The sequence below is a fragment of the Grampus griseus genome (assembly GCF_964374135.1).
Source record: "Grampus griseus genome assembly, chromosome: 7".
In the NCBI taxonomy this organism is placed as follows: Eukaryota; Metazoa; Chordata; class Mammalia; order Artiodactyla; family Delphinidae; genus Grampus; species Grampus griseus.
In genome coordinates, this window is record NC_139001.1 from 61,505,855 (window position 1) to 61,528,826 (window position 22,972).

General features: G+C 40.5%; 1 protein-coding gene across 1 annotated transcript in view; it reads right to left on the reverse strand.

Moving 5' to 3' along the window:
• The window catches only part of MYO3B (myosin IIIB), a gene marked incomplete at both ends in the record, with an annotated part of 382,969 nt that overhangs the window by 67,457 nt on the left and 292,540 nt on the right, over nucleotides 1-22,972 (reverse strand). The window contains 2 exons of the mRNA XM_082658151.1: nucleotides 12,540-12,603; nucleotides 13,569-13,629. Of these exons, the coding sequence (XP_082514277.1) occupies nucleotides 12,540-12,603; nucleotides 13,569-13,629 (125 nt within the window). The remainder of the gene's footprint in view (nucleotides 1-12,539; nucleotides 12,604-13,568; nucleotides 13,630-22,972) is intronic.

Here is a 22,972-nt window from a genome sequence, read left to right on the forward strand (position 1 = left end):
GGATTACTGAAACATGACTCCTTCCCATTACACAAATTGCCACAGAAAATACCAACAAATTAGTCCCACGCTTTTTAAATGTGGTGAAGTTCCAAGGTGATAAACTCTTAGGACTCGTGGTGGCATTGAGAAAAAAACAAATGCAGTTTCTAGAAATCTTAGCACACTCCATAAGACTTGACAATTTGAATAGAAGGAAGGAAGGAGTTGCTAACTTGAAAATTAAGTGCTTTCAGAAGTGATTCTCATTTCAGGAGGGAGAAATGGCAGCGGCAGCAGCTAAACATTTATTAGGTGCTTTACATATGCCAGGCTCTATTCTCATGCATTAAGCCCATAATCTGGCGTCTTATTTTTGAAGGACGAAGTTCTGACCCAGAGTTCCCTCAAAGCTGCCAGAGTGTCTTCAACACACACACATGTGCGCGTGCACGCACGCACACACACACACACACACACACACATCCTAGGAACACAGATCACAGAGTAGGAAAGTTCAGTGTAATAAAAGGCTTAAATACTAGCAAAGCAGTGGAAATATGGGCAAAATGTGGGAGTGGACAGGTTTGGGGTGGTGGGCAGAGCTCAGGAAGGCTTTGGTTTAGGATAGAGTACAGTGACTTGCAGGTGATCAGGAGATCGCTGTGGATTGTTCTGAGTTGGGAGAAAATCTGTGGGCTCATTTAATATCAATTGTTTATCTTGAACTTCTCCCTCCTGTCATTATCCCAACTTCATATTCACAGTTTTATAAAAAATGTATCTGTTCCCTTTTTTAAATCACAAGTAATTCTAATCTAAATCCAGCAGCAGTCTGAGCTAAACAAAACACTTATACCTAATGCCAATAATCCCCCAGGCATGGCTTTATGTCCCTTATTTTGCCTTCCTGCCTTTGAGCCTAATCAGGATAGAGCCCATGACGTCCTAAACTCTGGCCAGGAACAAACAGTCAAATAACTTGAGTGTAATGTAGCAGACTTCAGAGTCTACAACTGAACATACAGCTAAGTGTTCAGCCCCTTGAGGTTTCTCTTTTTCTCTGTTCCTCTGAAGAGCAAAGAGGAAAATACATTTAAGAGGTTAAAATGGCCATCCAAAGTACCATCAAGAATGATCTGGGGGCTTCCCTGGTGGCGCAGTGGTTGAGAGTCCGCCTGCCAATGCAGGGGACATGGGTTCGTGCCCCAGTCCGGGAGGATCCCACATGCCGCGGAACGGCTGGGCCCGTGAGCCATGGCCGCTGAGCCTGCGCGTCCGGAGCCTGTGCTCCGCAACGGGAGAGGCCACAACAGTGAGAGGCTGGCGTACCGCAAAAAAAAAAAAAGAATGATCTGGGCCCTAAGAGCTGGTCCAGAGGCATCACTTCCTTGATTTCTCCCTAGAACACAGCTTTGGGCTGGGTTCTAGCTCTGGGTTGACCAACTGGGACTCAGTTTTCTCATCTGTAAAATGAGACGGTTGAGCAAAAGGATCTCAACCAGATGCCCAGCGACACAAGAATGGATTCATAAAATGGGATACTGTACAGCATTGAAAACAAACATGTTAATCTTAAAATATTATGTTAAGAAAAAAAGAAGAAGTAAAAGCTAGAAACCAAAGAATATATACTGTGTGATTCCAGTTATACAAAGCTGAAAAGCAGGCCAAATGAAACTATGATATTTAGGATGCATACTTAGGGGGTGACCTCTAGGGAGGAGGAGGAAAGTCATCATCAGGAAAGGGTAGCAGAAGGCTCTGAGGTGCTGCAAGTTCTCTCTTCTGATCTCAGCTGTAATTGTGCAGGGACTTTATAATAATTCATTATGCTGTCCATCTCTTTTTTAAACCTTTTTTTTTTCTGTCAGCATGTTACATTTCAGAATTTAAAACTAGGTTAAAAACAAAACAACCACAATCTGATATCTCTCATGTGTGAGCTTTTCCTGGTGTGAAGAGGGAACAGGCAGAGGGCCAGAAACATCTTTCACTCTTTGCTTGGCTGGTTCTTGATTCCCCTTCAGTTCTCAGCTTTGGTGTCAGTCCACTGACCCTTCTCTGCTCCCATGAGACCACGAAGGTATCCCTGTCATAGAACAACTCCAGGGGTCACCAAGGCTCGATCTTACTAACACCCTGGCTGAAGGAGATTTGATTTTAGGTTTACTTACCCATTTCTCCCTAGGAATGTAAACCCACAGGGCAAGCCTGGATCTTGCTGCATTATATACCACCAGCACCCAATATAGCACCCACCACTTAATAACTGCTCAGTAAACATCAGCTGATTGAGTACCTGAATGAATGGGTAATAAAGGTACATTTCACTCTCTCCCAGCCCTCTTTGAACTTAAACCGACAATTTCTCTCTTGCTAAGTACAGTTTTTACTGGAAGCAGACAACCCCAGAATCGTCCTGGTCATTCTAGGAGTTCTAGTTACTTAAAAGAGAGTCAAATAAAAATAAAACAGAGAAAAATCCTACCATGGTTCTACAAACAGTTGTATAACCACAGTGTTTTCCCCCTCATTTAATTTTGGACTATGTCTCTCTTGCCTCCCTATAACACTTAGACTTGATTACATTTAATTTAGGGAACACACTCATGTCACGGTCCTCAAATATTCAATTACTGAACAACCAATCACCTTGTTCCTCTCAGGCTGTTTCCTTTTCTGGGAAAGGGAGTGGGTACTATACTAAGATGAGAGCCAGGTTTATTTAAAAACACTTTTCTCCCTGATTATATACATAAAAAATTCATTACTGCTCCACAAAACACACTGTTAAGAGAATGAAAAGACAAGCCCCAGACTGGGAGAAATATTTGCAAAACACATATCTCACACAGGATCGGTATCCGAAATATGCAAAGAACTCTTAAACCCTCCAAATAAGAAAACGAACACCACAACTTAAAAACAGGCAAAAGATGTGAACAGACACTTCACCAAAGAAGTTATACAGATAGCAAATAAGCATATGAAAATATGCTCCACATCAGGGAAATACAAATTAAAACCACAATGAGGTACCACTGCACACCTATTAAAATGGCAAAAAGCCAGAACACTGACGACACCAAATGCTGGCGAGGATGAGGAACAACAGGAACTCTCGTTCATTGCTGGTGGGAATGCAAAATGGTGTAGTCATTTTGGAAGACAGTTGGGCAGTTTCTTATAAAACTAAACAGGTACTCTTATCATATTACCTAGCAATCACACGTTTTGGTATTTACCCAAAGGAGTCGAAAACCTATGTCCACACAAAAAAGTTTATAACAGCTTTATTCATAATTGCCAAAACTTGGAAGCAACCAAGATGTCCTTCAGTAGGTGAATTGGTGAACAAATTGTGGTACGTCCATATAATAGATTATTTTCAGCAATTAAAAAGAAATAAACTATCAAACCATGTAAAGACATGGAGGAATCTAAAACGCATATTGCTAATGGAAAGAAGTCAATCTGAAAAGGCTATATACTGATGTATAATATGTGTGATTCCAACTTTATGACATTCTGGAAATGGCAAAACTATGAAGACAGTAAAAAAAAAAAAAAGAAATCAGGGGTTGCCAGGAGCCTAAGGAAAAAGAGGAAGCGATGAACAGGTGGAGCACAGGGGATTGTTAGGCAAATAAAACTATTCTGTTTGACACTGCAATGATGGATACATGTCATTACATATTTGCCAAAACTCACAGACTGTACGACACAAAGAGTGAAGCTTAATGTGAATTATGGACCTTGTTAATAATAATAGATCAATATTGGCTCATCATTGTGAACAAACAAGCCACACTAATGCAAGATATTAATAATAGGGGAAACTGGGGGGAGAGGGAGAGGTAAGGGAGTGTATGGGAACTCAATACTTTGCGCTCAGTTTTTCTAAAAACCCAAAACTATTAAAGAACAGTATTAATTTAAAAAAAAAACTCAAAAAATTTATTACTCCCAATCTTGGAAAACAAATAAAAGTAAAAAAGAAAAATCACTCCATGCCTACTACACAACTATGTTTCATTTTAAAGTTGAAAAGAATCCTTTAAAATGAAAGAAATGAGGCAGCCAAGGTTAACAGTGAATTTGTGCTGTTTCAAATACATCGAGTAAGAAAAGAATGTAAAAATAAAATTCCTCTCAGCACGTTTTACAGCCATGCCATCAACGTCCAATTCTGAAAGCCAATCACCCTAACTTGACTCACACATGCCCCCACCCCTGCCCTGCGTTGTTTGGCAGCTACGCTCCTGACATCCTGGGTCAATGCCAGAACCTAACTTGGCATCAGCAAAGAGGGCATCCTGACCTAATGCACTCAGGAAAGCACCTTAAAAGTTTCTGCTGAACCCTCCTCAGAAATGTTTGCAGTAACAATCTAAGCAGAAATAATGTCCCCAAACTATCCAACTTTGTAACAGGCTTTAATGAGCTGCAAGAATGAGAAAAGGCTGTCACAAGGCTGTCCCTGAGGTATGTGACCTTAAGAATTGTGGCTGACAAATGACCTCATGGCTTCTACCTACCAGCCCTCACAGTGGCAGCCACTTTCCCCTCCAGCCTCAACTCCTCCAGTGGAGTCCAAATCTCACTGACTCAGCTGGCTGAGGGGTGGATGCAGTGCTGACCTATGTGGACTGCATCCCTTCTTCCTTATCCTCCACACCCCCAAATTTCAGGGAAAATGCTTTGCCAAAAGGAATCTTTGCCTCTTGGGAGGTACCGTATACGGTTCCTGTAGAAAGCCACAATTTTGCACAGAAGCCTCAGCTGGCATAAACGGCCATGACTGCAATTGACGACCCGAGCACTCTGCATTCTCCAAAATTACAAAATTAAGCAAGACACGGACAAGATCTAGTAAAATGAGGAAAGTCTTTTAAACAGAATAGGGAAGGTGTGTGATTAATATAAATGGGGCTATAGGTTAGAAATTAAATTTGGGATCAGGAGAACTATAGTCTCTCCTCTTTCTCCTTCCATTCCTCTGCCCTCATGCCTTCAAGCCTCAAACCGTGCATTCCTTATGTTGGCCTTGCCTAAATTCTTTTGCAAAAAGCCAGGACACAAACACTATGGCAACGACATACATATTAGAGGTACAAGCAAATATTCAGATCTGGTAGTGTTTTGAGCACTTTTGCCTTGCGGGAGGCTAGCAGAGGCAGTAGAGTTTATAAAATAGAAATATCTTTTAAAGGCAGTAATTTCTAATAATTTTAGAAATTGAGACACTTTTAAAAGTCTGGAACACTCCCCTCTTCCTCCTCTAAAGCAAAGTTACAAGTAAATGAAACTTTGTTCTTGACAACTTCCTGAGAATTTAATGAGACCACTTGAGATAAATGTGGACACATATGTTACCAAACTTGCTTTGGAAAATAACAGCTGCAAAGACCCAGCCATTAGAATTGCATTTGTCTCTTAAGTGTCTTACTTCACTGCCAGGGCTGTGTTTGGCATACAGTAGGTGCTTAATAAGTGTCTGTTAAGTGAAAGAATAGAAAGCCATATATATAAAGTTCACTTTTTCTGATTCAATATAGTATCATAGAGATAGGGGATGTGGTTCTCAAAGGGCAGTTCCCCAACGAGCAGCACCACATCACCTGGAAACATGATAAAAATACAAATCCCCCCTCTCCCATACCCCACACAAAATCGGAAACTATGGAATGGGTCGGCAACTTGTGTTTTCACAAGTGCTCTGGGTGATACTGACATTTACTGAAGGTTGAGAATCACCGGCCTAAAAATGATCCTTTAACAAAGAGGTGTATTTTTCTACCCCCCGCACTAAAGGTAAGAATTCTAGGCCTGTAATTCTTTTACCATCTCACTGAGAAAAGTCCTGAGACCGAGGCTTCATGATGAGGGTTGATGGTGAATTCCGTGGCACCCAGGCAAGAAGAAAAGAGGGATCAGCCGTATGGGAGCCAAAAAGAGCAGGGATTCGAAACACCAGAGATGACCCATATGTGAGGGCACAAGAGTGGCCTCTAAGCCTTGTGTGTGGCTTCCTGCCATGGCATTGGGCGCGGGACAGGGAGGCCCAGTAGCCTTGCCTCCATAGGGTCTGGCTTCCATGTGCTTTCCTGACAGGGATTATGTTGCCTTTGAGTCTCTGTTGTAGGAACACGCTCTCCCTGTCAAATGGGCGACATCTGAGCCCTTTATGATCACAGTGGCTGTGGTTTGGCAAGCTGCTTGTATCCCCTTCCAAACACAGGCAGCAGTGCGAGGTGATTCTGTAGCACAGATCCAAGGCTCAGTCTTGCCTGATACAGTGATCTAGTTAAAAAAATTAGTTCTCGGCCCAATCAAGTTCAACTTCCAGTTATTATTATAGGATGACCAACTTGTCCCAGTTTGCCTGGAACAGTTCCGAAAATCCACATCTTGGAAAACCTTCGGTCCTGGGAAAACTGAGATGTTTGGCCACCCTAAGGATTAAGAGTTCCAAGGATAAAATACAGCCCAAGTTTGCTTTCTGATAGCTGAACTTCTGCCAAGATCAACAAAATTTAGTGATGAGCAGTGAGGAAGGTATAGGCAAATAACAAAGTAGATGGCATTAGAGAAGTAAGTGGGTAAAAGAAAGGGTGTGTGATTTGCTCAGCAAATCTGAAGAAAGATCTGAAACCAGATCACTAAAGTCCCAAATTAGACGCTCTGGCAGGGGCAGGGGGCTCCACCACACCCTGACACTGCATGCTGCCACTGTGACCCCCTTGGGAGGCTGGTACAATACCACCTGCTCCCCAGCTCCCTAAAAATGTACTAGGCGCCATCTTTAAAAAGCCATGTAGTTAAAGTTACTCTTAGCAAATGCAATGACTTTTTGACCTTCAAAAAAAATACAAATAATTTATACTACCTGTAGACAGGAAGATAACCAAGGGCAGGACTACCTCATGTAGGTGAGGTATCACAGGAAACCCAGGGGCAGGCAATGACGGTCCTTGAACAAGCAGGTCACAAACTTAAACTAAACTTGTGTATGTCACACTAAGAAAATACAGGTAAAGCACCTAGCATGTGCCCAAAGTCAATACTTACTACATCTGTGGCATCTTTCTTTCATTCATTGGGATCTCCTCACATCTCCCACTCAGATCCCTTTTTTTAATTGATAAAATGCAGAAAAAAAAAATGCTTAAAACCTGTTTTTTTTTAGGCCACAACCAAGGAGAAAAAGAGAGAAGGTGGAAGGAAAGTATGTTACAAAAAATGAGCACATTAACAATAGCAGGAAACACCAGCTTAGTGTTGAGAGAGAAGAAAGTTAAAATAATTAGGCATATTAAGTAAAAATCATAATGGCTGAGGGTCATTTAATGCACGGGTAGGTGGTCCCATTTCACAATGGTCTCCAAGGATCTCTGCGTTACAGCCAGTGTGACAACTGTTGTTAATAATCATGTCCCGAGACACTGAGGATAAGGAGAACTGTCCAGTACACTTAATATGAAAACGAGTTGTAGGTTTTAGAAAGTTTCAGCTGCCTGGAAATTGTAACTTACATAGAATATCTCATACATCGATAGTGTCTGTAGTCTATCCTCAACCCAGTCGCTCCCAATTCACTGAGTTTATACCCTTGCTACTCAAAATGTGGACAATGTCAGCAACACCTGGAAGCTCCTTAGCACTGAGGAATCTCAGGAGCCACCCAGACCTGCTGAATCAGAACCTTCATTTTAATCAGATCCCCAGGGTGTCTGTTTGGACCTGCATCAGCTGGCTTCTCACCCCCTATGATACTCTTCCTTGCTCTCAGCTCCAATCACCGGGGCTCCCTTCTACTCTTCACATTTTCCACGCACGCTCTCTCCTCAGGGCATCTGCCTCGGCTGTTTCCTTTGCCTGTAATGCTCTTCTCTTAGATATCCACATGGCTAATTAGCTCACCACCTTCAAGTCTTCTCAGTGCAGCCCACCCTGACCACCCTATTAAAAGTAAACCGTCCTCCACACTTTGGCCACGCCCAATCTCTCTTGCTGTATTTTCTCCCCTATAATACTTTGCCTTTCTAACATCCCATACAACTGACTCACGGATTATGCTTATTGTTTATTGTCCCTCTGCTAAAATGTAGCATCATGAGGACAGGACTTTTTGACTGTGTCGTTCCTTGATGTATCACACATGCCCGGAACAGTGCTACTGAAGTGTGGTCTGCAGGCTGACTCTTGCTACTGGTCCCAACTATCAATAGATCACTAAAGAAATTTAGAGTAATTTAAGTTAGAGCAAGAAATTTTGAAAAGTTTAGATCAATTTGATACGGACACCACACCTACATGTGTGATTATTTACCTAGTAATTCATTTTTACTATATTTCACAAAAGTATCAGACTGTGCACATTGGAAATTAAAACACCCAACCCAAAACGGGTCTTTTAAAACTGTTTTGAGAGGCACTGGCCCAGGAAAGTTGCTGGCACTTAGTAAGTGTTAATAAATGTTTGCTGAATAAATAAATAGAAGAACAGATGGTTAAAGAATAAATTTTTGGGCTTCCCTGGTGGCGCAGTGGTTAAGAATCTGCCTGCCAATGCAGGGAACAAGGGTTCAAGCCCTGGTCCGGGAAGATCCCACATGCCGCGGAGCAGCTAAGCCCGTGCACCACAACTACTGAGCCTGTGCTCTAGTGCCTGCGAATCACTACTACTGAAGCCTGCAAGCCTAGAAGCCTGTCCTCTACAAGAGAAGCCACCGCAATGAGAAGCCCACGCACCGCAACAAAGAGTAGCCCCCGCTCGCCGCGACTAGAGAAAGCCCGCGCGCAGCAAGGAAGACCCAACGCAACCAAAAATAAATAAATAAAATAAATAAATAAATTTTAAAAAAGAGAAAATTTTTACATAGTAAAGCCAGATCAGGTCTGTATATATGCCTGTGAGTACAATTAAATAATTTCTGCTTGGATCAGTGGCAAAGTGATTTGTACTATGAACTTCCTGGATATACTGTGCTTTCCTCTCTCGTGTGAGGAATGAGTCGATCTCAAATGGATCAGTTAAGGACCTTCCTGAGATTCTCTGAGGGGCAGAAGACAGCTTTTGTCCAAGCCCCACATCTGCACTCTTTCGCCTGCCTGCTCTAAGCAGAGATGGCCTGATTAAGCAACTTTAGATTTACTCCCTGCCTCCCCCAACCCCCATATCCCCCAGACCCCTTTATGAAACAGTGAAGTTAGCACTCACGGCCAGATAGAAGGCAAAATCGTTGGATGTTGGTGTTTTCTTAAAACTGAAAAGGTCATAATATTCTCAGGCTTTCACAGAAACATGGATTGAAATAACGGGTCATTTAAGGCAAAGAATTAAATATAAAGGTACAACTGGCTAAAATGTCTCTTGCAGAATAAATATACTCTTAGTTTTGCAGCTTATCACCTTGAAAACATAAACAAAACTGGAAAACTTTTGTTGTTCAATCCATCTTTGTTGCCTTCTAAGGTCAGGAGGAATCTGATTTATAAATGCTTTTTCCTGCCCAAGCCTTCCTTCCCTCTCCCCCTGCTCAGAACAACAACAGCAACAAAATGAAACGACTTGGATCTTTTTAACTTGTTCCACCGGTATGCTCTACCTATTTGGGGGTGCCTATAAGATCTTTTATTTTGTTCCAGGATTATTAAAAATACGGTTTAAAACTTTCTCTGACTCATTTACTCAAGAGTTTCATTTCATTCTTGCTTCCACTATATTTCATCACAGCTTTGGATGCTCAAGAATTCAATTTGGGAACCTTGGCTAGGTTGCGAGGAGAGAATTCAGAAATGAAAAGATAGGACCCCAGAGAGTTTAAAATTTAGTAGATGCATAAAAATAACTGTAGGGCTTCCCTGGTGGCGCAGTGGTTGAGAGGCTGCCTGCTGATGCAGGGGACGCGGGTTCGTGCCCTGGTCCGGGAAGATCCCACATGCCACGGAGCGGCTGGGCCCGTGAGCCATGGCCGCTGAGCCTGCGTGTCCGGAGCCTGTGCTCCGCAACGGGAGAGGCCACAACAATGAGAGGCCCACGTACCGCAAACAAACAAACAAAACAAAACAAAAAAACTGTAATACAAGGCAGAATGCAGTAAGTACTAAAGGAAAGTCAAAGGGCTCAGAGGAAGCCATTGTGGACTCTGAAGAACGGAGAGGACTCAGAATGAACAGTAAAGGAGGACAGGTGGGGCACAGGGAGCAGCATGAACAAAATCACAAAGGAGAGAAAGAACACACTGGGCATGCGTGGAGGATAGAGAGTAGTTTGGATATTCTGAAGCACAGAATAAGGGAGAGAGATCAGCAGACAATAGAGCTAGAAAGGAAGATTAGGACCAGAACAGAGACAGCCTTGTATGTCATGCCAAGAAGTTTAGAGATGATGCTGGAACAATGGGGAGCCACTGATGATTATAGTGGAAGAGAATGTTATGATCAGGGTATGCTTTAGAAAAGCTCCTCAGGTATCTATGCATGAGGGAAGTTGAAGGAGGAAAAGAATGGAAGCAGGAAGACCACTTAGGATACTGTTTACAAGAGTTTAAGGAGAAGTCATGGTAGTGGTGGCAGACCCAACAGAAAACCATCTAGATTGGAAGGAAGGAGCAACTGTGACAGGAAAGTGCATATGAACCATTTACAGCAAATCAGATGTGAAACTTATTAAAAAGTTTGACTTCTGGGGATACTTTTCTAAAGAGAGGGAAAGATGATTATAATCCAACAAGTCTCTTTAGTAGTTAATTAAAAATGCAATATATTTTTACTCCTCCTAAACTACACCACCAAAACTTAATGCCTTACAGTAAGAACTTTATTTCTCTACCCATTTTTTATACTTAATTTGCATTTATATAGTATCAATAGCAGTAAATACCACTGCAGCATCTGACACAATAATGTACCCTTTCTCTGAATCAGACACCATGCTGTGCCCTTTACTCCTACTAGCTTATTTAATCCTCAGTACAACCCTTTGGCTAGGAACTACCATTTCCCTATTTTACATGTGTAGTTATTGAGGTAAGGAGTTGTTACATAGCTTTATTAACACTACACAAGAAAGCAGAGATTTGAATCCAGGCAGGTCTGACTCCAGAATCTGTGCCTTTGGCTACTCAACCATGCTTTAAAATTTTCTTTTTACTTGTATTTTAAAGTAGAATGCTAAAAGAGAACAAAGACCGGATGAGACACATGGAAAACAAATAGCAAGATGATAGATATAAACCAAAATATATCCACAATCTCATTAGATGTAAATGGTCTAAATATCCCAATTAAAAGGTAGAAATTGTCTGTCTGGATAGAGAAAAATGCCATCCAAATTCATGCATAATGGATTCTGTTCCACCCACGATCTTTTTCCTTGATTTTCTTTTTTGCACTACTCCTACTCGTACCTCATGTGGCCTTATTCCTAAACACTATCTGGCTGTGGGGAAATTAGTCCATTGGACAGTTTTATCATTTTTGGCATATTCATTTAAAAAGTTCTGCTGTAATACATTAATCCTCTCTCATCTCTCTTGAAGAGTTTGCTTTGTATGAACTGAAGGTCCTAACACATTTATTACGCATTTCCCACTTCATATTGTACTACTTTGCCACTGAAAAACAGACTAAGAAGAAAATTTGAGAAACCTAAGAAACTACTGCATATTTCAGAAAAATAAATGAGGTCGACAGTAAGTGTAATATTAGTATTTTAAGTTGAAAAAATTTTTTCCTTTGGAATGAATCCACCTTGTGCTTAGTATTTCCTGGTTCATAAATATTTCTTATGATCATGCTTCTATTTTATCTTCCAGAAGTATTGATTATAGCCATACATATGGCCCCAAACTGACTTTTTACCATATTCTGTAGCGAATAATTTAGAAAAGGGGCCAAAAATTCTATTTTCCATAAAAGTGTGGCAAGATGTCTACATTCTTGCTGGAAGAACAGCCGTGTTGCCAAAAGGGCAGAACTTCTCTCTAAATCCATAGTCTTTACCAAGCCCTAGATTTTGACCCTGAACTGTCTGCTCCACTGAAAGCTGGTCAATTATTTATCTTTCTTTTAAGAAAATAAAGTTTTTTTAAACATATGGAATGCTTCACAAATTTGCGTGTCATCCTTGCGCAGGGGCCACGCTAATCTTCTCTGTACTGTTCCAATTTTAGTATATGTGCTGCCTAAGCGAGCACTAGAAAATAAAGTTTTAAAGCAGTTTCCTAATTTGAGGTTCTTACAAGTAAAGGGAAAAGTATGGCCTTTGATATTCATTTTCTTCCTTCAAATAAGTAAACTTCAGTGGCACAGGTGGGTGATAAACTGCTACTTTTAATGCAAGTTTTGTTTCCAGTCTTTATGGCTTCCCAAACCTGAACTTTCTGCTAACATTAGGTTATATTACTTACTTAGGTTATTACTTAGGTTATTACTTAGGTTATATTATATTACTATCTGCCTTCTACACAGTCCTGCCTAAACAACTCATTAAAAAGTACAAAAGCATGCAAATGGTAGAAACAGCTTGCAATGCAAAATGTTCTTCTTACCAGATTTTGCAGGGGCTCCCCTCGAGGGTCTCAGTCCTGGGCGATGTGGAGCAGCATGGCATGTCTGAGAAGACACAGACTCAGTCCCAGAAACTGAGTGCTTCAGAAAGACCCAGTAAAAGAAACATTATTTTTATCCTCTGATGAGGCAGCCTTAGAACTTGGCTTCCATTTAACTAAGGGACCCTTAACCTCAATGGTACTAGGGAAAAATCTAAGTATATTGGGATCATGTGGTTAGTTGCACGTGTCTTGCAGCAGAATGGAGTAGAGGTCCTCTCCTTGGGGCAATTACCTGCAAAGTCTCAACACCTTTTGCTTCATCCATTTATTTCTTCCTCTGAACAAGCCAACCTAGCTCCCTCTTAAATTAATTATAGTCCATATAGAAAACAGCTATGTGCTGATTTTCTCCTATACTAATTTTTATCCCTAAGAAAGAAAAAAGAAAACCTATAGGAAGGTATTAATCTACTTAACATTTCTAAGTATATCATCCAAAGGATTTTGTTTTTTAATCTTACATATGCTCAGCAGAGTTACTGGCAAAAACTGTACATTTTCTTCATTTCATCCTTTCAACATCAAATAGTAGGCAGTAAAAATTGGATCAGACTTCAAAGCCTGCTGTGGGCTCCAAGTCACAGAGAGACGCCTCCATTTCACATATTGAATTCGAGCAGGATATCAAAGTGCTACCAAAGAATCTCAGGTCCTTACTCAAAAAGAGGCTCTAACATCTGTAGAGAGTGGAGTGCACAGACAAATCACCTCAGGGAGCAGCTAGCATTTATTCTCAGCAGCAAATTCCCAGGCTTTTGATTCTCTCTTCACTGTACCTCCCTGTCTCTCTGCTGAACCAAAATTCTTTAGCAAGCTGGGCTTTTGTCTCAAAGTCTTCGAACTATCACTAACAGTTCATGTTTGGATGGCCTGACCAAGCCGCCATAGACAGGCACCACGACCATGGACTTGGATGAGTCTGTAATAAGGATACACAGTTACTTCAGAATCAAGATGTCCTTCTACCTTATTTGAATGTCCCGCGAAGACATCACACCCTTTTGAAGAACTCTGGGCTTGTGAATGCCTAAAAATGATAATAATAATTTTTAGAAGGCCTGAAAATGATAATTAAAAAAAAAAACTTAAAGAGGGTTGCTTTCCTCCAAAAATGGATCAGAAAATACTCTTTAATTAAGATTCCATTGTTTTCCATTCCAGTCCTTGGTTAGAAGGATATGGTCAACTTAAGGAAATGCATTCTACCAGGTGCTGCTCATACACCCACAGTCAGCCTGAGATGCTAAGACCCAAGAAACTGCCCCTTTTAAAGTTGTGTGATCCAATCTAGTTTACTATTGGCGTTCACAGACTTTACCAAGTAGCCAACCAAGTTGATGCGAAGGCTCTACTTCCCACCCAGCACATTAATCACGTTGTTAAATAATTCAAAATAGATCCTGTAGTCAAATAAGTTTGGGAAATGCTGAACTATACATAGTTTAAGAGGTTTCCTTACTGCAGAATGATCTTTCACAATCACAATATGAATTTATGGGTTTCTAAAGTAGGGTGTATGGGGGGAGAATTCAGTTTCCTAAACTACTGTGACCGAGAAATTTAAAAAGTGATAACCTATTAACATCTAGTAATGTTTCATGGAGCAAAGTTTGGAAAAATCAACTGTGCTGTGCCCCAATTTCCAGAAATTGGAACACACTGTATAAAAGTGTGATGGGGGCTTCCCTGGTGGCACAGTGGTTGAGAGTCCGCGTGCGATGCAGGGGGCGCGGGTTCGTGCCCCGATCTGGGAAGTTCCCACATGCCGCAGAGTGGCTGGGCCCATGAGCCATGGCCGCTGAGGCTGTGCATCCGAAGGCTGTGCTCCACAACGGGAGAGGCCACAACAGTGAGAGGCCCGCGTACCGCAAAAAAAAAAAAAAAAAAGTGTGATGATTATAACTCACTGTTATATAAACAGACTCTTACAACTCCTCTCATATGGAACCCAGGAATGTGGAAAGCACTGACTAGGGGAAGGGAAGTCTGGATTCTAACTCCTGCCTCAAGATCCCTGATCTTCCTCTCTGGTCTCTCTGATACACACACATGCATGCATGCGCGCACGCACACACACACACACACACTCACACACACACATACACACACACAATTGGGTAAATTTCTGTAGTATTCTGGGTTCTAGTTTTCCTCATCTATAAAATGAAGGGATTGAAATAAGTTATTCCTAAGGGCTCTTCTAGTTCCACATTTAAAATCTTATTCTTTATTTAAACTGACAATTTCATTTTTTGAATTTCTGTGAATGGTTCATTGGTATTACCTTCAAAATGCATCTATATAGATTATAAACAATATACCCATTTAAAAAATATCACATCAGTACCTGGGGAGAGGAGACTATGATGAATATAAATATATATTTATTTGTGTGTGTATGATTTTTTATCATATGTCTCCCACTATGAAATGTAAGTTCCAAGAAGGCGGGGAATAGGTCTGCTTTATTCTGTACTCTATATTAGCACCTAACCCTGTGCCTGGTACACTGTAAGTGCTCAATAAATATTTGACAACTTGAATGAATGAAAGGGCTAGTGGACCCCCAAAATATGTGCCATGAAGAATACCCTTTACATTAAAATTAAATTAAGTAGCATTTATATAGCCCTTCATATTTTAAAAAATGCTTTTATATATCTAATAAGAATTTCACAACCATCTGAGCTAAATGCTTTAACTGTCCCTATTATATAGCTGAATAAACTGTATTTCAGAGAGGGCAAGGGATCTGCCCAGGGATCATGGCACATACCTGGCAGAGCTAAGACACTGACCCCTGTTAGTTTGACTCCAAATCCTCTGCTCTTCCTCTGAACAATGACACCCCCCTCTCCAATGCCCTTGGGTCTCTGTGCATTGGCCCAAGGAACTCATTCCTGCCAGCTTAGGCAGGTCTCAGTGGCAGTGGGACACCTATAGAACAGGTGGATTCAGTTCTTCTAGGAGTCCTGGTAGGCTTTGGAGAAAATCTAAGGAAGAGAGTTTAGCTGTTGAATTACCATGGGGTCTCCAATTTCTGCCTTTCCTGTACCTACAAGAAAATGAAACCTCTTAAGAACTCCTCTTGCTTGCATGGCTTTTCAGGTCCAAAGGTCAGTGCAGATACCCTCCAACAATACACTGGCAGTCGGCTCATGAGTTTGACTACCTTCTTATTCAAGCCTTTGGGAGAATCTAAGGCATCTCAATATAATTTTTACATGTGTTACATGGTTTTAAAGGGCGGAGGCAGGATGCGTAGTGTTCAAAGGCAAATAAATGAGAAAATACTTGACTAAACAAAGTTAGGCAGGTTTCTTTCCTAAGATGATTTCCAGAACCTTTAACTTAATAATATGCACAGTGAAACCTTAAGAGTGGGAGAGAACAGGCAGCATCCCCCAGACATTATCCTAACAATGGAACCCTTCCCTGGAGCATGTCAGAGGCCCTGGTTCTTATAACATGCCTTAGAAAACACTCATCTGAGCAGCCCTTATTTGAAACAAGTTCCAATTTGCCTTTCAAAAAAGGGTTAAGTCAATTCTCTTCAAAAGTCTAACTGCCTCAACTCCTTTGCAGCAAATTTATCAGATATGTTGTCATTTGCCTCAGGGACTTGAGCCTGGCAACAAATGGATAATGCTTTTGCAAGCTGTCACCACCAAAATAAAGAAAAGCACAATGAGAAAATATCCAATGCTTACTGCCTGCACACATGCCACCAGGCCATGGGCAAAGCATGGATACATGGTTATCTCATCTAATACTTCCAACAACCATGTGGATTGGGTCTATTTTTATACCCGTTTTACAGGTGAGGAAATTAAGACTCAAGAAGCCAATGACTTGTTTCATGTCATAACTAGTAAATAGTGCAGCATAAAACCTGCCTACATAGAAAAGGAGACTCCAAGGGAAATTATTGATTCAGATATGAATTATCAGTTACTGATAAAACCTTAGACAAATGATTGATGGTGAACAGGACATTCATATGGTGCCAAAGTACCACCGTACAGATTCCTTCTTCAGGTCACAAGGGGAGCAAGGGAACTGCACATGGGAGAAATCAGGTTACCGTCTCAATCCAGTGCAAATCTTAGCACCAGTAATGCCCAGACAATATTGTCTTGTGATGTGAGGCAATATGAAATATCTGACATCACCCAGGATATTTATATTTTTTCTTTTAGTCAAAACATTTAACTTTAATCTAATCAAAGCTTTAGATCTAACTTATAGTTTACCCCAAACACAAGGTATAGAGGGGGAAAGCTAGGACTGCAAAGAATCAAGCAGACAAATGTAGAAGGTGAGTTATTTTATGGAATAATTGGCTCATTCTCTTAACAAGTCAGTGCCATGAAAAAAGGGAGTATTGTATATTAATAGAGATTTAGGGAAATAACAAGTTGATGTAATGGTCTCGATTAGATCTTGGCTTGGACAAACAGGTGTAAAGGACAATTCTTAGAACAATTGGGAAATTCTGATTGGTATTAGATGATATTAAGGAATTATTCATTTTGAAGCATGATATTATTATTTTGAACCTGCAGGAGAAATTTTTTGAAATAACACTGTTCTCAGCCTCTGTAAGGAATCTGATGCTAAATGACAGAAGCAATACATTTGGTTATCAAAGGGTGGTGAATAGGAGGTAGTTGTCTCTCTAGAAACGATTCACTGCATATTTCTAGGGCTCCTGTAGCCTCTCAGAAGTCATGACTAAAGTCTTAAGCAGATTGCCTCCAGGGCTTGGCCACTCTGCTGCTTTACTGCAGTCACTGAATTGTGGGTTCTTGGGGAGACGAAAACTCTCCGTCACCACTGAAAACCCTTCTGCTGGGCCTCTGCCTGAAAAGCCCCCGAGACGAAAGTCACATTTGATTCCCTTTTCTTAACCCCCAATCCCAGTGCGACCGGATGAGAAGCAGGGGCAAGGCTGGCACACGGCTGCCAAGAATGCCCGAGCATCTCTCTTGTGCAGCAAAGATCCATGGGGCCAGCTGGCTTAGTCATGCTGGGCTGGCAGCACTAGGTGAAGTCACCTTGTTCCAAAACTGGGTCTCAGCTTTGCAGCCTCCGAAAGTCAGTCTGCCAGTTTGCTGAGGGGTAATGATGTTTTTGAGAGCTGAGTTGTATTAACCAAACTCAGAAGAGTCGTATTTGAAAAGTAGAATGCCAGTGTGTGATTTTACAGTGAATACGATAATCTGGACTATACTTTCCCCCTCACTAGTTGGCTGATACACTCTGGAGACCAAATTACACATAAGAATGTAAACAAAGGAAGCAGGGTGCTCTTCCAGGATCTGACCAACCAGGCTGGTCTTGTAACTGGCCTTTTTCAAGTTTAGGGTTAGAATCAGTAACTTTTTTCTTGGACAGGAATAGAGACACGCTACCCTTTGACTCTCCATTTTCTAAACTTCATTTAAATTTCTTTGCACAGTTTTTATTAACTTTGATAAAATTTGCAAGATTGTGTGTTATCTTTTATCAATTATAATGTAGAATGGCTTCTAGACAAACTGAGAAATCCATTAGTCATCCACAAATGAAAGCCATTAGTCATTCACTTGCAAGCATAATCTAATTTCAAAACAGGATAGGTTGCAGCTTATTCACTGTGGATTGATTTTTCTTAGCTTCCCACTGTGTCCAGATTTGGGAGTAGTTCTCATTGTAAACTCATGTCTTACTTGGTAGCCCTGGGAGAAAGGCTAATCAGCATAACCAAGCAAATTTGTTCCTGCCTCTTCAACAGCTCTGAAAAAAATCTTCTGTACATGGAGCTTTTAATACAAAGAGGTCATTTCTTTTTCCCAAGAATCAGCAGCCAATCTACCCTGCAAGAGGTATGCTCAGACCAAGATATTTTAACACAGTAGGAGGCCCATGAATCTTGAGGGAGGCAGGTTTCAGACAAATAAGTCATACAACTTCCCTTCTGGAAGTTATTACCATGAGAGATAATAGAAAACATAAACACCTTTAGAAATGGTTTCAATAAGTTCAAGTTCTGAAGGTAAATTAAGACATTTAAGGGATGACATCAGAGAAGAGGACACTGACCTGTGTAAAAGATCCTGTGCTAACCTGAGTGCTAACAAGGTTTCTATATGAACTGGCCATAGGTTGAATTGGCAACTCAAGCATACTTACTTAGCTCTTATATGGAATCTGAATATTTTAAGGGTTGAGGGTATAACCGTGGAACAACACCCAGACCTGAATCTACCCACGCTGTCACTATGTATCAACTCTTTCCTGATTTATATCAGCTAGGTGTCATTGCATATTCTTCTTACTGCTTATATTTATTTAAATAGCTTTGAAGGCACAGGAGATTGGAAGATAATGTTTTAAGAACACAGATTATTGTGTTAAGTTCGAAGGCACCCAAAGTGTATAAGTTAATGCATCTTTTATTACAAAAACTGAAAAGTTAGGATTTCTAGAATGCTTTGTTGTTTTCCATTCACCACCACCACCTAAGTATTTGCCAAGCACACACTAAATCTCCCCAGGGTTGTATTCATACTTCTGTGCTTTTACCTGCAATGTCATCTCCTCTCTTGCCCACCTGGCCACTGCATCCGTACCCTTTAGCTCAGGGGGTCGGCTGCTCTGAAGAGCCTTTCCTGTCCCATCCCCATCCTGGTCACCTCTTCCACTCAGGGCAGAGTTGGAGGCTCCTTGGTGTGTTCCCACAGTCTACTGAGCATAACCATACTGAAAACTTGGTTCTGTAACTGACTCATCTGGTACCATATCTTGACCAATTAAAAATGCAAATCATCTACCAAAGGCAAGCTTCATCAAATTTTGATCAAGGGAGGGAAAGCAAAGAGCAAGTACCATAATTCACTTGGCTTCTGAGATATCACAGTTCTTCTTATTCCTGTGCTCATCGGTGTTATCTTTTCTTCTCTATTTTTTATTTGATGAAAATGCTCTAAACTCCCAAGAGGTCTGAATATTCACCAATCCCTAATCAATGAAAGTGTAGCAATATCTGACTTTCTCCCCAAAGTAAATGACTAAAAGAACTGGTGGTAAAATGTTTCCCTTTTTTTTCCTCTGTCTGATTAAAGTTTTTTTCTGATTAAAAAATAATATATATTCACTGTTGTACTGTATAAAATACAAATATTCAAGGAGAAGAAAATAAAGTTCTGGGAGAATCTCTACACCCAGATATAATATCTTTCTGTATATGTTTTCAGATGCTTTTCTATGTATATGATATACATTTAAAAAATAATGGCTCATGATATATTTGTTTTAACTTAACTTTTGTATTATGAGCATCTTCCCATACATTTGTGTGGAATACAACATACGTAAGTGTGCACATACGTCATATTTATGGTTGTACAATATTACATTGGTTGATTATCATAAATGATTTAAGTAATCTCTTTTTTTGGATTTTTAAGTTGTTTCCAGTTTTATGATATTATAAATAATGGGTCATTAAAGATATGCGCATATAGTTATGAGTACCCAGCCAAATTTGACTAGGATAAATCTAAATTTAAGACTATTAGGTTAAAGGGTGAACAAATTTTCTGTTTTAAAGCTTTTGAATTGTATCATCAAATTCTCCCTTAAAAAGCAACAAAAATGAACACTCATGACCATAAAACTATGAAAGGACCCATTTGCCATATCACTAACACTGGGTATTATCAGTCTTTTTAATCTTTGCTTACCTCTTTAGCCAAAAAAAAAAAAGTGGTAACTCATGATTATTTTAATTGGCATTTCTTTATTTCTAAAGAGGGAAAACATTATTCCTGGGCTTTAATATATGGTATGAAGGAAATACAAAGAGTATAGGAGAAATGAAAGCAATAATCATGCAAAATAAGATCACCATCGCAGTAGGAAAAAAGGAAAACAAAGAGGAATGACGACAGGTTTTGTATTATTTTTTTCTCACTGGGTTTGGCTACTTGGTAACTTTTCTCTTTTGAATGCAGAAACAGCATGTATCTGTTTCTGTATCTCACCCCAAGTCAGTGTCATTACTGAATGAGTTGAATGCAAGTTATACTGAAAGTTATGGATATTTCTTTGCTCTTGGACACAATTATTCTAAGTTTTAGAACATGGCTCAAGGAGAAATTCATCAAAAGGGCTCAAAAAGGCTGATAAATGTTTCATAATGCCATTGCTGTAAGTTAGCACTATTAGTTTATGTACTTATGCTAATTTCCCAAATCCCACTGAGCCCTTTAAATTTGATCATATTTGTTTGCCTCATTGTTTTTCCCCAACCATGAGCCCATACAGCCTTAATTTGCCACTTCTTGTATTCTCATTTCTTTTTTTTTTTCTCCTTTGCTATTTTATTGCAGGCAGCTGTCACTGTGTAAAGTCTAAGGTAAGAGCCAAAGGCTTTTCTTAATTCTGCTGAGAATGTTTGCCTTATTGGAAAAAAAGGACACTCAATGGAGAGCCCTTCAAGTAACCTAAACTTAAAGTAACCCACAAAGCTTACTTCAATTCTTTGCCAGCAACCAAGGGAGCCAAGAGAAAACCCGGCCTCAGGGCTGGGGATGCAATTAAGATGCAGTAGTAAGGAAGAGCACGTGACCCAAAGGACTGCATGGCCATGGGCTGAGGGCCACAGCACAGCCAGAAGAGCTGACCATTCAATCCTCGCATCCACACTAGAAATGCAGATCCTACCAGGGTCTCCATTTCACAGCTGAAGCTTGGGCCGTTTGAGGTACCCAGATACGCAGATACAAATCCAGATCCTGTGGACACAGAGCGTGTGCTCTCAGCCTCCAGTGCCATTTTGTTACCGGACTCTTCCAGATATTCACTCAATCATATTTAGGATCTTAATAAATGACACCTGGGGTGACAAACATTTAACTCTAGAAAACCTACCAGGAGGCAGATCAAATTAAATCCAGAATAGGTCTGGAGGTAATCCTTAGCCCCTGACCTGCTGACCTTTTACTTACCTTATGTCTATGGACTAATGTTAAGATTATACACATCTGTGCCACACTCAAGGCTCCAATTTGGTGGCAAGCCTTCTTGAGATTCTCTATGATTATAAGAACGGATATTACATTGTGCAATATAGGGTCCTCGACAGCCTCCCAGACATCACTCATTCATTCCACAAATATTTATTGAGCCCCTTTAATCTGTCTCCTACTGTTTTGGAGGATACAGCAGTGAACAGGAAATCTAAGATGCCTATGCTCATAAGAACCTACATTCTAGCAGGGAAGGTGTAGATAATAAATGAAAAAATAAGTAAATATGTTAGCATGTTCAATAGAAGTAAGGGCCAAAGAAGAAAATTAAAGCAGGGAAGGGGTATAGGAAGTGCTGGTGGCAGGCTCTGCCATTTTAGATGAAGTGGGTACAGTAGATGATATGTGAGTAAAGACCTTAGTAAATAAATGGGAATTGATGTCTTTGAATACGTTTTCAACTGAAAGCGCCTAACAGGTAAAAAACTTTATATGTTATGGCACATAGAGGTCAGAGGACTGATGTAAACACTTGGTAAAAGTTTAGCAACACACTTTATGATATATATATATATATATTCATGATATATACATACATATTCATGATATATTAGTTCCCAAGCAGTTGGGCTAGTGTTGCCATATAAAATACAGGACACTCAGTTAAATGTGAATTCCAGGTACAAGGTGAATAGTTTTTTTAGCATAAAAATTTTCAAGTACTTCATGGGACATACTTATGCTAAAAAGAAATTTGTTGTTTATATAAAGTTCAAATTTCTGTGGGTATCCTGAATCTTCATTTGCCAAAAATGGCAACTCTAACTTGGGCAAATCAGCACCTCAGCTTCTGCATTGGCAAAATATGAATAAAAACTCTTGCCAGGGCTTCCCTGGTGGCGCAGTGGTTGAGAGTCTGCCTGCTAGTGCAGGGGACACGAGCTCGAGCCCTGGTCTGGGGGGATCCCACATGCCGCGGAGCGGCTGGGCCCGTGGGCCACAACTACTGAGCCTGCGTGTCTAGAGCCTGTGCTCCGCAACAAGAGAGGCCGCGATAGTGGGGGGCCCGCACACCGTGATGAAGGGTGGCCCCCGCTTGTCACAACTAGAGAAAGTCCTCGCACAGAAACGAAGACCCAACACAGCAAAAATAAATTAATTAATTAATAAACTGCTACCCCCAACATCTTCTTTAAAAAAAAACCACAAAAAGACTCTTGCCAAACTGGGGCAAAAAGACTAATTTGTCCTTTCTGACAGAATAAAATGAAAATATAAGAACAGGATTTTAAGAGGATTAAATCGAGAGGTATACATGGTCAGAATTTAGAAATAAAATGCACACTCAGCAAAGTG